Source organism: Macadamia integrifolia, unplaced genomic scaffold, assembly GCF_013358625.1.
Source record: "Macadamia integrifolia cultivar HAES 741 unplaced genomic scaffold, SCU_Mint_v3 scaffold2515, whole genome shotgun sequence".
Lineage (NCBI taxonomy): Eukaryota > Viridiplantae > Streptophyta > Magnoliopsida > Proteales > Proteaceae > Macadamia > Macadamia integrifolia.
In genome coordinates this window covers 1358-19258 of record NW_024868765.1, presented here as the reverse complement: position 1 = coordinate 19258, position 17901 = coordinate 1358, and the positions used below count along the sequence as shown (strand labels likewise).

Genomic DNA, 17901 nt, shown 5'->3' with positions numbered 1-17901 from the left:
GCCATTTCTGAGCTTTAGAGTTCAGGAAATCAACAAGGCATAGGGCTACCTTAGACATTCCAACCTCCAACTACTGAATGTGGAATGAAATGGAGAGGGAGGCCCTCTCCAGGAGAAGGATGGAACTAGCTAAATAGAGCACTCCAAGCCATACCCACTGGGCGAGGAGGAAGGGAGCTAGCAGAGGCAGGGGGAGAGGTGAGAGGAGGGGACAATGGGGTTCTGGGTGGTGGCATCACCTCACCAGGAAGTTCTACCATGGTGGCAAAGGGGAGGCAAGGGGGAGGGGACTCAGGCAAGGTGGTTAATTATGAATTATATCGGCAAAGTAAAAGGACTTTTAGTGGTGAAGCTTATAGTATTAATGAAGAGGGGGTCTCCAAGAATCATGATTTCCAGGTGGAGCTGAACATGGTTTAATGCAGGAGTAGATTACAAGAAATTACCCTAGTAGTTTATAACCCCAAACAATAGAAATAGGAGCAAGAAACAAAGAAATATGACTATCAAATAAACCCCCAAGGATACAATACCAATGCAGGAGCAAAACCAGCCCAAAACCCAACCCGATAGGAGAGAGAAAGACTTGCTATAGAGCTGGAGAGAGAGGGGTGCGTCCAGGTCTGTAGGAGTCCGATTGAGCTGTACTCTTGGCTGTAGATAGTCCCTAGGGAGGGTACAAAAACCCCCCAAAGTTGAGAGGATTTTGACGGCTGGTTGTGAAGTTACAAGCATTCTTGATTTTCTGACCTAAAAGAAATAATCGCAGGCTTCAGGAGAGAGAATCAATTCTGGTTTGTAACTTGGATAGAATTGAACTTCTGAATTCTCACAACAGTCGCATACTTCAACAGAAGTAACTTTAGGATAAAATAGAAAGCTTTAAACAAGAAGAAACAAAAGGAAAAGTGAGGGAGGAGCAGCTGTCTCGGCCTGGGCTTCTCACCCACAGCTATCCCGGCTGTTCTAAACAATTGACTGCAATTATTCTTTATTCAAATCTCTTTAATAATGGTACGTATGCCTCTCTATTTATAGAGGGGAAGTTTACAATCATACTAAGACTAGGAGCTAGTTTCCAAAGAGGACTAGACACTCCTACTACAATTAGGAATTCAAAATAGGACTGTGACCAAGGATTAAAGTATCGGTATCGGTCGTCGTATCGGTCGGTCAAAATTAAGATATGTATCGGAGGGTATCGTATCGTATCGGAGATACGCTAAGATACGTTAAAGATGCACACATAAATGGATAGGAAACATTTTGTAAAACACTTTTGCATAAAGAATTTGTTAAAAAAAAGCTATTGATAACATGTATTATGCACATGGTTTTAAGTATCTCCGATACCGATACGATACCCTTCGATACGTATCTTAAATTTAGTCGGTCGATACGATACACACCGATACGATACATTGAATTTTTTAAATCATTTCGTATCGATATATATCCTACAATACATATCGATATGCATTAATACACCACTAATACACATCGATACGATACGACATGCCTCGATACGACTCTATGAAAAATATAAAATTGACGTAAAATATACGTTTCGGTATGTATTGGTACGTATCGGTGAGTATCGGTATGTATCGATCGGTACGTATCGGTATATATCAGCACATATCGGTGAGTATTGATATATATATATTGGTACGTATCGGTGAGTATCGATACGTATCGGTGCTACGGTCATATAATGGCCAATATGGGTAATTTTTCAGAAAAAAATGATTTTTTGAAGGGTTTTTGTTCCAAAGTTGCTGTCAGCCATATTTCTCTCTAACTAAAGTGGAAATCAAGGTTGGGAACAAGGATTTTACATTTATGAGACAATTACAGACCTTGAATTCTTAGTACGATACCCTTAATTTAGTGTTTATGCATAATACATGTTATCAATAGTTTTTTTTTAACAAATTCTTTGTGCAAAAGTATTTAAAAAAATGTTTCCTATCCATTTATGTGTGTATCTTTAGCGTATCTTAGTGTATCTCCGATACGATACGATACCCTCCGATACGTATCTTAATTTTGGCCGACCGATACGACGACCGATACCGATACTTTAATCCTTGATTATGCATAAACACTAAATTGTGGGTATTGCACGAAGAATTCAAGGTTTGTAGTTGTCCCATAAATGTAAAATCCTTGTTCCCAACCTTGATTTCCACTTTAGTTAGAGAGAAATATGGCTAGCAGCAACTTTGTAACAAAAACCCCTCAAAAAATCGTGTTTTTCTAAAACATTGCCCATTTTAGCCATTATATGACCATAGCACACTGTATCGGTACATCGGTACATACCGATACGTACCGATCGATACATATCGATACTCACCGATAAGTACCAATAAATACATGCCATTACTCACCGATACGTTCCGATATATACCGAAACGTACATTTCACCTCGATTTTATATTTTTCATAGGTTTATCGGTGCATATCGTATTGTATCGATGTGTATCGGTGGTATATTGATGCATATCAGTATGTATCGTGGGATATATATCGATACGAAAGGATTTTAAAAATTCTATGTATCGTATCGGTGTGTATCGGTTGCTAAATTTAAGATACGTATCAGAGGGTATCGTATCCGTATCGGAGATACTTTAAACCATGATTATGACTTGACTTTATGGCTCCAACATGGAGTAGGACTAACTAACTAATAGTCCATATAAGATTTTACAACCAACTAATGGCCTGATGGGCCTTTATTGAATTAAATTGCGACTAATTAAACTAATGACTTAAATCCTGTTTTCCTACCTTCTACCCATATTTTAGGCCTATTAAAGTGGTCCATTTTAAAGAAAACACATGGGATCAAAGGCCTAACACATACATAACACAACCCAAGGCTTATTTGCAATAAAATAAACCCAAGTGACTTATCTACATCATGGTTGGCAGGCTTGTCAATTGTGAATAGACTTGTTTTTCTGTAGATCATTCTTTCCATCAGCTACTCTTCTTGCTTTCAGTTTCCTGAAGTTGGTGGAGGGCCGGTAGGGGAGGGGGAAGAATCCTAAGATGTCTCAGAGTTGCAGGGGATGGAGAGGAATCGCACAAGAGAAAAAAAGGGGGGGGGGTGGAAGAAGAGAAATCACACGCNTGCCCTTCTCTTTTACTTTTGTTTGGGCATCCGGTCCGGGTTGTAGAAGTTTTCCTAGCCCATATGGGGCCTGATTGGTGCCCTTTATGGGCTTTTGTATCCCTTATTGGGTTTGTAATTCTCCGTTTAGGGCTATATTTTCCCTACCCCTTCTTTTGAGGCATTTACTATTCACCTAAAAAAGGTAAATGCATTACAAGGCAAGGTTCAAGAGTTGTTTTGTTTCAATGGGTTCAAAAAGACGAAATTTTGCCGAAACAACATACTTTTTTCATGTGTTTTGCTAGGTCATTATGGGGGGGGGGGCTAATGGCCAAAATTTGCAAAATGAAATAACCAAAATTTCGACGTTATACATTTTTTGGGCTGAAATGAGTGAAATTTTGAAACCAAATGACCAAAATTGTTTTTTTTTTCGTGTTTCATATGCAATTTCGTTTTGGTAAAAAAAAAAACTGAAATATCCAAGATTTCGGCAAGAAATTGCTAAGTTTTTTAACCATGATATTGGGTCTATAGCTGTCTCTACTAAGAAGGAGAAATGCATGATGAGTGCCTTGGAGCAACCACCCTCCGTCCAGAAGAAAAGCAATAGCAATGCATTAAGGGGGGGAAAAAAAAAAACTTAACAAGGCTTGGGTGTTGTTGCCTACATTTGCAGGGGTGATCCATCACTCCATCTGTCTTTGTTAAGAAAGAGGAAGACACGAACGATGATGTGTGTGTATGTTTCCTTTCAACAGCCCAAAGATTCCCCTGATACTCAAAAGATGTTAAAATTATACAAAACACTTCAAAATAAAACCCTAATATTAATGGAAACTTATCTTATATTGCCTTCAAATTACATGACTGAATAAATCCTAAATAGAAACAAAACTAATTGAAATCTAACCTGAAGCTAATTTATAGCAATTATAAGAGTCCTCCAAGTAACAACTGGTCTTCAGACTTGCCTCCGTACAGCTGGCCATGGGGCCTACGAGATCTAGAAAATATCTCCTCCAAATAAAGCCGGTCAATGGCTAATATCTCCCCCAAATAAAGCTTCCCATTATCTAATCCTTTCCCTAAGACAACACTATTGCCAACTGAAAAAATCCTCCAGAGGCTCCACATATTGCCCGTGATCCCACTCGAATTCTGGAAATAATTGTAAAACTGCTGGTGATTGATGCAGTGGTACTTGACAAGCATGATCGGCTTTAGGAGCCTAAACCGAGACAAAACTGGTCCAACCAGCTTTTGGTCCACTATCTTAAAGGAAAATTCTGTAGGATAGTCGTAAGACCGGCTATGATGTATGTGGAAGAATGTTGGGCAGTCAAGAAGCGTAACATAGATAAGTTGAGTGTTGCAGCGATGACGATGTTGAGATGGATGTGCGGCAAAACTAGGAGAGATAGAGTGAGGAATGACCAGGTTAGAGCTGATTTGGGAGTTGCTCCGATTCAAGACAAGCTTAGAGGATGTTGCTCAAGGTGGGTTGGCCATGTTCAACATAGACCTTTGAATGCTCTTGTAAGGAGGAGTGAACAGATCCAGATTGATGGTCTAAAATGACTATTGATGAGTTGGTAAGGAAAGACACGTAAAAGCTAGGCTTGGATCCTAGTATGACATGAAACAGAGCTGTTTGGAGGGCAAAGATCCATGTTGTTAACGGATTTAAGATGGATGTCCCGGCGGTGTTGTGTTGCTATGTTTCTTTTCCTTTACTTTTTATCTCTCCCAGTTGCGGGTCCATGTAGCTGACCCTATTAAGTTGGGAAAAGGCTTTGTTGTTGTTGTTGTCAAGGGTTAGAAGTAGTTTATTTATTTCTTACGACTTATAATTTCTTATGTTTTTGGATAGGATACATAGGACTTAGAGTTTGGTTACAAGTTGTTTCAGTTTTAGAGTCTAACTAGGAGTCTTTGGTTTTTCACGTTAAATATTTGCATGTACCCAATGATGGACAAAGTGAATCGTATAGTAAATTGAATTGGGTTTTTTTGCTTTGCGTGTGTGTGAATGTGTGGTTTCTCTTCCCCCTGGAAACTCTGAAACTCTTCTCAAAATGCTTCCCTTCTCTTAATTGGCCCTCTACCAATTTGGTATCAAAGCCATAGGATCTATTTCCTTTGTCCTTCTTTTAGTGTCCTTGTTCTTCTCCTGAGACCAACAGTACCCTTCATTGGCCCCTTTTTCCTCTAATTTAACATTAAAATCTAACCCAGTGCTATCACTATCCTACCCATCCCTTCCATTCCTATCGTAAAACCCCCTCCATTTTGTTTCCTCAAGAAACCCCTGGTGGAAGATAAGGTGCCCCTCCCATGGATAGACCCCTTTTTAAAACCCCACTTTCCAATAGTACCCCTATCTTCCTCTCTTATCTTCTCATCTCGTTTAATTTATTTTATTCCAAAAAAAGATCCCTAGTCATTAATTTTACTGCCCATCTTATCCCTTTAATATATTACCTCATAACCCTTTTAAGATACCTTTTAATTACAATTCTGCCATCCTCTTCTAAATTCCATTAGCTTACTATTTTGCCACTAAACACTTTTCTTAAGTGTTTGCTTGCTATAATGGGACCGTAGTGATTTCGAATACGGTTTCCGGACCTCAGGATCGCCACCACTTTGGAGGTTTATCTGTATCTTAACCATGGTAGCCAATAGTGAGATCCTCTCCCCACAAAAAAAAAAAAAAATAGTGATATCCTCTAGTAGCTCAATTCCTATGAAGATGAAACTAATGCAAATATTGATACCCTTACGATCGTTGCCAATTCCGTTTAGACAATAATGGAATCTATGTAAGTTTCTATTGACCGTTTGGTGGCTTCTGATAAAGGAAAGAATCCCATACAAGCTAGGGATTCTTCTAATTCTATTCCATGAGTTCCGTCTCATAGTACCCCACTGCCACCAGCACCACCTCATACACCACTACCACCACAACATCATACACCTCCACCACCACCATATGGTGTTGGTCAATATGATGATTACGGAGCTGAAAGAGCAGCAAAGTTGGACGTCCTTGCTTTTTTATGGAAATAAATAAAAAAAAAAAAACCCAGAATAGCATCTTGACTGGATTCACAGTATGGAGACATTTTTCAGATGGTATGGGTTGATTGAGGCCAGAAAGACCTTATTTGCAGAGGCTAAGCTGAAAGGCACGGCTTGAATTTAGTGTGGTTTCGACAGACCTCCTGTGGTGCTAAAGGTTATCATTCAATGCTTTACATGCAAAGGATATGGACATATTATTGCTCAATGTTCCAAATCGTTTAATAGCTTATATTGATAAGGATTATTTTATATCTTATGTTCCAAAAAAGAGCACCTCAGTTTGAGACAGTTGATTTAGAAGCAGAGCATGAGCCATTTGAAGTCATCAGCAATGACATTGATATGGAGTGACACCCTTGTTATGTTCTCCATCCTTTTTTGATCACTCACAAGGTTACTGAGATATATTGATTGGCCCCATAGCAATATTTTCCAGACCTGTGTGGATTCATTGACTAATTATGATCTCTGGCCTTTGATGGAGGTAGTTGCACTAATGTTGTCTCTGAAGATGTTTGTAAGTTGAGATTGCAGATAGAGCTACATCCAAATCCTTGTAAGGTTGCATGGGTGAACAACACTAATCTAAAGATTACTGATAAGTGCTTGCTCGCCTACTCTATTGGTGGATTCGTGGATACAGTATAATGCGATGCCCTCCCTCTGAAGGTGTCATATTCTTCTTGGTTGGCTGTGGTTGTTTGATAAGAAAAAACAACATTGTGGGTGCGTGAATACCTACTCTTTTAAGCATGGCAACAAAGCCATGATGTTTCTTCCTATAAAAAAATTTTTCTTGGCATTAAGGTCAAGAAGATAGCAGGATCGCTCCTCCTCCAACATGTTGACTTAGAACATCTCCTTGGTCCTTTACCAAACTCAACAAAATCGAGTTCTTTTCAAAGGAGAAGATTTGATACAGTAGCACTTGACTAGTTAGACAAGCATGACTGTCTTTGGAATAATTTCTTATGTCTTGGATAGGATACGTAGGACTTAGATATAGTTTGGTTATGAGGTTTTTCAATTTTAGAGTGATTAGGAGTCTTTGGTTTTTCTCTTTAAATACTTGAATGTACCCAATGATGGATAGTAAATTGAATTGGGTTCTTTGAATACTTTCATGTACCCAATGATGGACCAGTGAGTTAAAATGGGTTTTTTTGCTCTGTGCGAATGTGTGCTTCCCCCCGCCCCACCTCCGACAACTCTGAAACTCTTAGAATCGTCCCTTCTCCTAACGGGCTCTCTACCATTGATATCCACATAATATGCAGGAAATAGGCTGCTCGATATGGTCAAAATAGGATCAAATAGGTTGGATCGATAGCCCCAAATTATGGGCCATACGTGAACCAACTTTAAAGCCCCAATCAAAAACTTGGACTACATCAGGGGGATGGAGGTTTATTCGCATAGATGAGGGCGATGGAGACGAGGCTACTGTGGAGATTAATGGGAGCGAATTTGAAGCAGGCAAGGCTGATTGATGCAGAATTGATGCTGTTGAACCGGGTTGACCCTTTGGGCAATCTCAATCGAGGCGAACCGGATCGAATTTGATTTTTGGGATTAGTAAAATATCTTAGGATTTTACTTTATTTAGGAAATAAAGAGTTATTTTATTTGGAAAGTTATGTAATCTTTTATTTTTGGGTAGTTCTTAGTCAATTAGGGAGTTACCGGTTTAAGTTTATTTTGTTTCTAATTTCATTAGTTAGAATTTAGGAAGCAAATTAAGAGTTGCTAATTTAATTTTAGATTTTTATTAGGCAAGTTTAATTTCAGTTTACTATATAATGGCATGTAACCGATGGGTATAGTAGTGTTGAATTGAATTGAATTTTGGATTGAAACCTTGGTGGTTCCAATTGGTCGTATGACCTTCTTCTTCCCCCTTATGCGAATTCTTCTCTTCTCCCTCCAACTCTAATTTCTCTTCTTTCTTCTCTAAGGCCCTCCTCCATCAAGTGGTATCAGAGCCGAAGGATCCTCTCCTTCATTCTCTTTTCCTTTCCGTCTTTTCTCCCCGTCACTCTCTTCTTCCCTGTTTCTTTCCCTTAGTGTGCCTAGTTCTGCCGAGAACTGATATCCGAAAAAAAAAAATAATAAAAAAAAACCCAGTCCTAATCCCTCCTTTTTTCCCCTCCCTTCAATTCCCAAACAGGAGAGCTCCCACTGCCTCCTCTTTCCTTTTCCGCCAGCAGCAATTGAAAAAAAAAAAAATCGTCTCTGTTCAGAGGAGGAAAGGTCAAACCATTCCCATAGCAATACCCCATCTTCTCCTTCCTAGGTTCTTCCATCAGTGACCAAAATAAAAAGAAAAGGGCAGCAGCAGCAGTTCAGAGAAAGAGAAACAGAAGAAGAAAAGAAGAACTAGGAAGTCGAAGAGAGAAAGGAAACAGAGAAACGAGGAAAATTACTCACCAGGTTCGAAGTCGACATTCATCCACCATCGCTGGTCGTCGAAGTTCTCACCTATACCGCTGCTGGTCGTTAAAGACCCCTTGAATCTCACCGCCACTTACCATCGCCAAGAGAAGGCTCCTCACGAGAATCCTTGCTGGTTTGTGATTTCGTTTCCAGGTTGAAGAGTAACCCCTTCTATCAGTAAAACCCAACCCCAGGATCTCCTTTTTTGTTTCTTCTTTTCTTTAAATTCTTTTGAGTTTCCAGAATTGCCCTTCTAATCACCCATTAGTCCTAGTTATTCTTTTTTTTTTTTTTTGGTTACTTCCAAGTATACCCCTTCTCCTTCAAACGTGAGCCCCTTTCTTTTGTATTTCAAGTCAAACCACTTTTCTCCACAAAAAAAAAAGTTGAATCCATATATTTATAATTCTGCCACCCATGTGCCTAGTAGAGTTGTGTCTTATTTTGTGAGGTACATAGTGATGCCGAATACAAATCTGGTCTTGGAATCTTTTGTGTTCAAGTTCAGAGTTCGCTTGCCCAATGGCAAGCCTGCTAAATTGTTAATTGATGAGCAACTAAGTGACAATTTTGTCACCAGCTCTGTGGTGGATATATTGTCAGAGATTGGTCAGATAATTTTTGAGTCGGAGAAAATTGCATTTGTTGAATTTTCTGTTCCTCCTTATTATGATGGTGCTTTTTGTGAAGTGTTTGAATCTCCTCAGCGCATCATTAAATTGGGTTGAAACTGGTTGGAACAACGGGACGGTATTCTTGATCGTAACAACAATGTGTGCATCCTCTAACCTTACCACATGTATAAAAAAATTCATCTTCATGGATTGGTTGCGTCAAAGAAAGTGATACCCCCAGTACAACCACAAGATAAATCAGAGGCATCAACACAAGTGGAAGACTGGCCTATTGTGGAACAAGTGATGACAACAGAAAGTGAGAAAATTGTGGATCAAGCATTGAAGGGCATCAATGTAGTGCCACATGTTCACCATCATGAATTTGTTCTTCCCCATGATTTTCCGGACTTGAATGCACCTCCAAAGCTTCACATCATGGATTTTGTTCGCGATGCAGACGAAGAGCAATTCACCCCCGTTCGTGAGTTTTTATTGTTATTATTCTATAAAACTCGTGGACGAGTTTTCCTCAACATCGGGGGAGTTGATGTAGAATCGATGCTGTTGAACCGAGTTGACCCTTCAAGCAATCTCAATCGAGGCGAACCGGATCGAATTTGATTTTTGGAATTAGTAAAATATCTTAGGATTTTACTTTATTTAGGAAATAAAGAGTTATTTTATTTGGAAAGTTATGTAATCTTTTATTTTTGGGTAGTTCTTAGTCAATTAGGGAGTTACCGGTTTAAGTTTATTTTGTTTCTAATTTCATTAGTTAGAATTTAGGAAGCAAATTAAGAGTTGCTAATTTAATTTTAGATTTTTATTAGGCAAGTTTAATTTCAGTTTACTATATAATGGCATGTAACCGATGGGTATAGTAGTGTTGAATTGAATTGAATTTTGGATTGAAACCTTGGTGGTTCCAATTGGTCGTATGACCTTCTTCTTCCCCCTTATGCGAATTCTTCTCTTCTCCCTCCAACTCTAATTTCTCTTCTTTCTTCTCTAAGGCCCTCCTCCATCACTGATGCAGAGATTGGCGGGACAGCGGAGGCAAGATGGGGGATTGGATAAGAAGTTGGCAATATAAGGGGGACAGACTGGGGATGGTAACTGGTTGGGTGACAGTGGACAGGGTCCATCAAACCCTCACCGTTAGTTTGTAGAGGGGAGAAAATGTTCATACCGGTAGTCCTTGTTGGGTTAGGTACCAACGGTAATTGCAGATGATCTCGCACAGCCGGAAGAGGCATCTCATTGAGATGAGTTCGACGCCACTACCTCTTGTGACAGCCATGGTTGGGAGTGTGTCGAGGCCATCTGAAGATTAGGGCCCTTGGTGGAGAAGTGAGGGAGGGGGATGGGGGTAGATGGTGTGAGGGTGATTTCTGACGATAGTGGAGTTGGCAATCAGCTGGTCAAGGGGAGAAAGGGGGGGCAGGGAGAGAGGGGCAGTGCTAGGGATGGGGTTAAAGATACCAGCAGAGTTACTGATAGTTGAGATTAATCAACAACAGTGATGGAAGTTGGAGGAGGTTCTTCCGTTGAGACCTCAATACAGATTCTGGCGAAGGCTAATTAGTCTACCCTGTTAGTTCTCCCATCAGAGTGCGGTGGTTTACCCAGAATGGAACCGATGATACTTTGACCTCCAGCACACCAATAACGAACATGCTGCCTGGGCAGAAGGATCCACAGAGGGATTGAGCTCACATTAATGCAATGGAGTTGGAGATATCGGTCCCATTGACGAAGAAAGATGGGTTTCTGGCCAATGTTCCAAGGAGCTCCCTCAAGGGCTCGCACTTTGTCAGTTTTTTCGGAGAACTTGAATATGAAAACCTGTTATCCATCAAGTATGCATTCATGACCCATCTTAGCTTCCATTGTTTACTAAGGGAGAACTTGACCACATTGAATGGGGGTCTATTGCCAATGAAGTGGCCTACCATTGAATTCTGCCATTTCTGAGCTTCAGAGTTCAGGAAATCAACAAGGCATAGGGCTACCTTAGACATTCCAACTTCCAACTACTGAATGTGGAATGAAATGGAGAGGGAGGCCCTCTCCAGGAGAAGGATGGAACTAGCTAAATAGAGCACTCCAAGCCATACCCACTGGGCGAGGAGGAAGGGAGCTAGCAGAGGCAGGGGGAGAGGTGAGAGGAGGGGACAATGGGGTTCTGGGTGGTGGCATCACCACACCAGGAAGTTCTGCCATGGTGGCAGAGGGGAGGCAGGGGGGAGGGGACTCAGGCAAGGTGGTTAATTGTGAATTATATCGGCAAAGTAAAAGGACTTTTAGTGGTGAAGCTTATAGTATTAATGAAGAGGGGGTCTCCAACAATCATGGTTTCCAGGTGGAGCTGAACATGGTTTAATGCAGGAGTAGATTACAAGAAACTACCCTAGCAGTTTATAACCCCAAACAATAGAAATAGGAGCAGGAAACAAAGAAATAAGACTATCAAATAAACCCCCAAGGGTACAATACCAATGCAAGAGCAAAACCAGCCCAAAATTACCCATCTTAGCTATTATATGACCATAGCGCACTGTATCGGTACATACCGATACTCACTGATACGTACCGATCGATACATATCGATACTCACCGATACGTACCAATAAATACATACCGTTACTTACCGATACGTACCGATAGCTATCGAAACGTACATTTCACCTCGATTTTATATTTTCCATAGTCGTATCGGTGCATATCATATTGTATCGATGTGTATAGATGTGTATTGATGCATATCGGTATGTATCGTGGGATATATATCGATACGAAAGGATTTTAAAAATTCTATGTATCGTATCGGTGTGTATCGGTCAGCTAAATTTAAGATACGTATCGGAGGGTATCGGAGATACTTTAAACCATGACTATGACTTGACTTTATGACTCCAACATAAAGTAGGACTAACTAACTAATAGTCCATATAGGACTTTACAACCAACTAATGGCCTGATGGGCCTTTATTGAATTAAATTGCAACTAATTAAACTAATGAGTTAAATCCTGTTTTCCTACCTTCTACCCATATTTTAGGCCCATTAAAGTGGTCCATTTTAAAGAAAACACATGGGATCAAAGGCCCAACATATACATAACACAACCCAAGGCTTATTTGCAATAAAATAAACCCAAGTGACTTATCTACATCATGGTTGGCAGGCTTGTCAATTGTGAATAGACTTGATTTTCTGTAGATCATTCTTTCCATCAGCTACTCTTCTTGCTTTCAGTTTCCTGAAGTTGGTGGAGGGCCGGTAGGGGAGGGGGAAGAATCCTGAGATGTCTCAGAGTTGCAGGGGATGGAGAGGAATTGCACAAGAGAAAAAAAGGGGGGGTGGAAGAAGAGAAATCACACGCACAACCACCAGGCTTCAACCAAATACAAACACTAATCCATTTTTCCAATCTATCCAATTCATGGGTTACAAGCATATAAATAAGAAAATAAAAAACTAACAAGAATCCTAAAAGGAAACAAGGTCTAAACCCATTCTAACTATGTCCTATGTATCCCACCACTTAATAGAGAACAACATAAATAAACTAAATAAATTACTTCCAAATAAATAAAGCTTCGTAAAAATCCTACTAGACCAAAGTCTCAAACATGGATCTGGTCCATATGGGTTTGCACTAGCATCAGAAGTTGAGCGAGAGAGAGAGAGAGAGCTACAATATAATAGTTGTTAAAAGTTATCTGTTGCTACTTTGTAGCTACAAATGTATTTGACGGTTATGTTTATGTATGTGACATAATAGAGAGGACAGGATTATAATACTATGGTTTTTCTTAATCTCATTATGATGTCCTTGATGTCTTCATAGTCCATACACCACTTGAGTATTATATGGAAGTTTCATTTTTGTGGAGACTGATGGATGCTCTTATTATGGAGTTGATAAATTAGTGATGAAGGTGCTGATTATGTTATATATTTTAAGTATGCATATTCTTTTGTATTTTGGTAGGTGAAGGAGCCACTTCCTCTGATAATACATCATCTTCCCATAGCAGTGACCTTTGCATTTTTTGGTGATGGTAACATTGTGGTAGGCATACTGAGTCTTGGAAATTTTCTTTTAATCCTCTGCTTGCTGTTTTCTCAGATTAGTTTTTCTGAGACAGTGGTTGGCTGTGTAGGCAATAGATCCTACTCACTATGAAGAAGCTGTAATGGGAGGAAAGATGACTGCTACATTGAATTCCAATGGTGATGTCTGTGCAGTCCAAAAGGCTGGCGGGGAGGGTATCATGCAGAGTGTGATTATGCAGTGTTTGCGTATTGCTTCTGTTAAAGCCACTGATATAACAAGCAAAATAAAAAATGCTGTAAGTCTCTTTCTGTATACATGTTCCTTTGCCCCTTTTATTAGAATTCGTTTCTGGCGGATGATGTTTTATGATTTAAAAGTTAGTTTTCCACTTAAGATTTGTCTTCAAAGACCTGAATTGGAAATCTATAGAAAGTAATTTTCATGTTTAATCAAAATACTATTGCAACGTGTTGGTCATAGGTTTGAAACTTAGAAACAGGCTCTCTTGCAAAGCAGGGGGTAGGCCTGAGTACAATTGCCCCTCCCAGACCCTACAGTAGGGGGAGCCTTGTGCACTGGGTTGCTCTTTTAAATCAAGTTTCCCATCTTTTTGCGCCGTCTAATCTCTGGGCTGAGTTTGGTCTTTGAATGGCATATAATTGATGCAAGATGTTTACCATGGAACTTTGAAATACTAGTGTTTGAAGATTTTGGAGTGGTAGGAACAGTTCCTTTCAATGTTTGAACAATCACAAACAAAAGGCTCAAAGCTTACAAAAATGTGAAATTGTTAAGTATGATATTATGTTAAAAGTATTGTGACAAAGAAAAATAAAGCAAACCAGCGAAGGAGAAGAAAATAAAAAAGAAGAGAATAGGGGAAAGAAGTACCGATTGGAAGAAAGTAGAAAGCATTCAAATCAGTTGGTATGTCTTCGTTTATATAAACACTAAAATAAAAAAAAAATAAAAAAATAAAAAAATAAAAATAAAAATTACACTAAAGTCCCTGGCTTCTGTGTATTTACACGCAAGACCAAAATAATAAGAAACTATAACAAAAATATCCCTATGGTGTAATATATGTTGGGAATACCTACTCATCTCTGGAGTATTGACTCCTACATTGGTTTTGATGATAACAAACAAATGGATACACTAATGAATATTTATCGAGTTACACTGGTTTTGATGATAACAAACATTGTTTACTTAACCGAAATTTTACTATGGTCGACAATTATCAAAACACTAGCCTGCACAGATCATGAACAAAGAAGAAGATGTTTATGATCTTTCTCTCTCACAGTATATGTTAAAAGAGTAAACTTTGGATCTTTGTTCCTTCTTCAACTCGCTTTTCATTATTTTTTTTTTATCGGAAGATCTGGAAACTCCTAGGATTCTACTTATTGAAGGTGTTTCGCTGAAAGATGTAGGTGAGCTGTTTTGGTATCTGGCTCCATTCGGAGAAAAAGGGGGGGGGGGGAGAGGTTCTTATGGAGAGCCATTTTACTAGTAGTATTGTGGTATCTTTGGGAGGAGAAGAATGCCATATTATTCTGTGAAGAGCTCTCTGTGGAGATTATGGTCATTTAGAAAATAAGGACAGCAGTGGCTTATTGGGCCTTGGTGGATGATCTAGTTAGAGATGTTGAAGCTATATCTGTCTTCTTAGTGATTGGAGTAGTATCATATTCTCTAGGAGGCCAAGCCGCCAAGAATCAGTAAGAGGGACTTTTGGTCTCCTTCACAGTTGGAATGCCATATTCTATGGGGGGCCCAGGGTCAGTGAGAGTGGTCTCCTCCACAGTTGGAGTAATATCATATTCTCTAGGAGATCAAGGTTCAGTAATAGGACTAGTGGTATGCTCTACAGTTGGAATGTCTCTAGTATAATGTTGAAATAGGTCGGTGATGACCTATCCTACTACTGTCAGGATCAATAGGCTGTCCAACAGTAACTTTCAGTGGTAGCAGCAGGCCTTCAAATTTTTCTCAGGAATTGGTTGAATCACACAAAAATAAAATAGAACAGAAGAATAAACAGAAAATAGTGAAGAAGGAAAGAGACCTTTTGTCAGAAAGAGAATAAATATTTCTTTTTAAACTGTGGTAGTTATGGTGTTTCACAATTGAAAAGCAGCAATCAACTTCTGCAATTGCATTTATAAAGATATCATGATCTGTTAAAGCAAAGCATTTCTTCATTCTGAAAATGTATACCCAGTTCTTAATTTGTTTTCTTTTCTTATGACAATTTTGGTCCCAATTAGTTGGTTGTGATAACTTGACCAATAAGTCTTGACCTTGTTTTCTTACTGCTAGCTGCTGAAATCCATTTTTGTACATAGCACATTTATCATCTAATCATGCTTCCAAATGCCATTCAAGTGTGAAACTTTTCTAGTGATGCATGTGATTGCTTTTGTTTTTGTTGAGAGTTGAGACCCAACATGTTATGAGTTTAGATGTGAAATTAAGAATGATTTGTTTCCATTGTGGATCAAATCCTCTCATCAAGGTGTTGGTTGCACTTCTCATTGGTTTGGTCATTTCTATTTCAAATCTGAGTGTTTCAGTGCAATTGTTTAGGTTGAATCATACAACACAGAAAGAACACAAAAGAAGATAAAGCGTCACCCAACATCAGTTTCCGTGGATGTCAATGGACCTGATATTAAAATGAGACTGTACGAAGAACAATCTGTTGTAAAGAAGGAAGCTGGTGTGCATCCAATGGAGAGGTTAGGGGAAAAACCAGAAGAAAGCTGTCCTACTTTGAAGAGTTGTATTGAAAGTGAAACTCAAACGTTTCAACATGTAACGAATGCAGGAGGTGGTGATACTAGGAGTTCCATTGGTGGACCATCTACTTGGTATATTTTTTTTTTTGTGTTACAAATATGAAAAATAACTAAGAAGGGGAAAAAGGGGGGGGGGGGACCATCTACTTGTGTATTAAATCCATTCTGTTATAAATTTTGTTGTTTGTTTGTTTTGTTTTTGTTTCTTTTTTTTTTGGGGGGGGGAGGTGTGGGGCTGAATAATTGTTTGATGTTACTTTGTGCATAAGCATAAAATCTAATTTAGTTCCCTCGTCGTAACGTTAAGTATCTTGCAAGACAATAGATTGAGCGTTGTTGTGAAAGCATACAATATCTATTTTAAATCCAGTCTTTGGATCATGTTGATTGGCCATTAACCTTGTTGATCATGTTGGTGATTCATCAGCACTTAGAACAAGTTCTTATCTTTTATTCTTCAGGGATCCATACTCGAAGGGCATTGATCTATATTCCCTTAGAACTTCTCTAGCTTCATCTGGTATCCACCCTGCTTTATTCTCTTATTCTTCTGTCTCCTTCGGCTTCTTCTTCTTCTTCTTTTTTTTTGATATTTTAACATTACAAATTCCTTTGCCTTTCTCACTGCTTGATTTAAATGTATTTTATGTTTGTTGAATTCCTGTAGGAAAGGTTTTTGATCACTGAGAGTGATTGCAAAATTGTGCTTTCGTGCTTCGTAAGATAAATGTAGTGGGCTTCAAACTGCCTGTATAATCAGTATTTTGATGCAATATTGTTTTTATGACTTGCATTATTTTCAGTGAAGTTTTTCTATCTTATCGACCTTTTGGTGATGCATGAATGCCCAATTTTCTTGTGGATCTTATTAGCTTTACGTGTGATGCAGTGATACTAAGACGAAACAAGGAACAAAAAGAATCAAGACATGATAAAAGGCTTACCAAAGTCGAGGCTAAGGAGCGAGTACTAGATGTTCGTGACAGTAGGTCTGCGCCAATTGAAGCCAGTGGAGCACGACAACAAGTGAATGAAGAGAAGACTTTGAAAGATGCTGTGAAGCCCAAAAACAGGAGAAAAGAGAAAGTGTCTTCCACCTCATGAAGTTAAGACTTACCAGTTACTATCGTTCGATAACAATTCCATCGTATGGACACCTGAATGTATGCTTGACAAACTAACAACATATTTCTCAGAAGCAGGCCTAATTTAAGGTTTCCATTTGCTTTTGCTGCAAACAACTGGATCAGTCTGTGATGTAAAAATTTTCAGCTGTTGCTGGTTTTGATCTTTCCATCATAGTTGCACATGAATTTGAGGGGCATTCACATTGAATTGATTACTGAACATTATTTGCGTTTTCTGATGAAACAAATTGTAGAGGAATAGATGCAAAACAGCTTTGGAAGGGTAAGTTGTTATCCTAGCAAGGTAACTTTAAAGCAACAAGAATCTGCAGGCTGCCAGGAGCTCAGTTGGAGGAAACAATTTATGTAAATAACTTAATGGTGTTTGGTCTCTTTCCCTTCCTTTATTATGTATTTGTTCTACTCTAATCGCATTCCAAATAAAGACAAAAATAACTTTTTCTGTGTTATGATGATTTCATGCTGTTTCATTGGTCTCACAAGAATCAGGAAGCCCACTCAAAGAGTAAACCAAATCCCCATATTATTATGTCTAACATCAATGGTTGGATTTCAGAAACTCTCCCTACCAGTAAATGGACCATCTTGACAAAGATCCTATAATAAATAAGCTATCCACTTA

At 39.0% G+C, this 17901-nt stretch overlaps 1 protein-coding gene across 8 annotated transcripts in view; it reads left to right on the top strand.

Annotated features, from left to right (window-relative positions):
• The window catches only part of LOC122066655 (exosome complex component RRP45B-like), a 58913-nt gene extending 41447 nt beyond the window's left edge, over positions 1-17466 (top strand). For 3 of the 8 annotated variants that reach the window (XM_042630491.1, XM_042630493.1, XM_042630490.1), the window contains 5 exons: positions 13259-13339; positions 13431-13619; positions 15920-16203; positions 16593-16651; positions 17021-17466. In XM_042630491.1, the coding sequence (XP_042486425.1) occupies positions 13259-13339; positions 13431-13619; positions 15920-16203; positions 16593-16651; positions 17021-17235 (828 nt within the window). In that variant the 3' untranslated portion in view covers positions 17236-17466. Of the gene's footprint in view, positions 1-13258; positions 13340-13430; positions 13620-15919; positions 16204-16592; positions 16652-16798 lie in introns of all 8 variants that reach the window. The other 5 variants (XM_042630497.1, XM_042630495.1, XM_042630494.1 and 2 more) reach the window with 5 other exon arrangements.
• Positions 17467-17901: the final 435 nt, after the last annotated feature.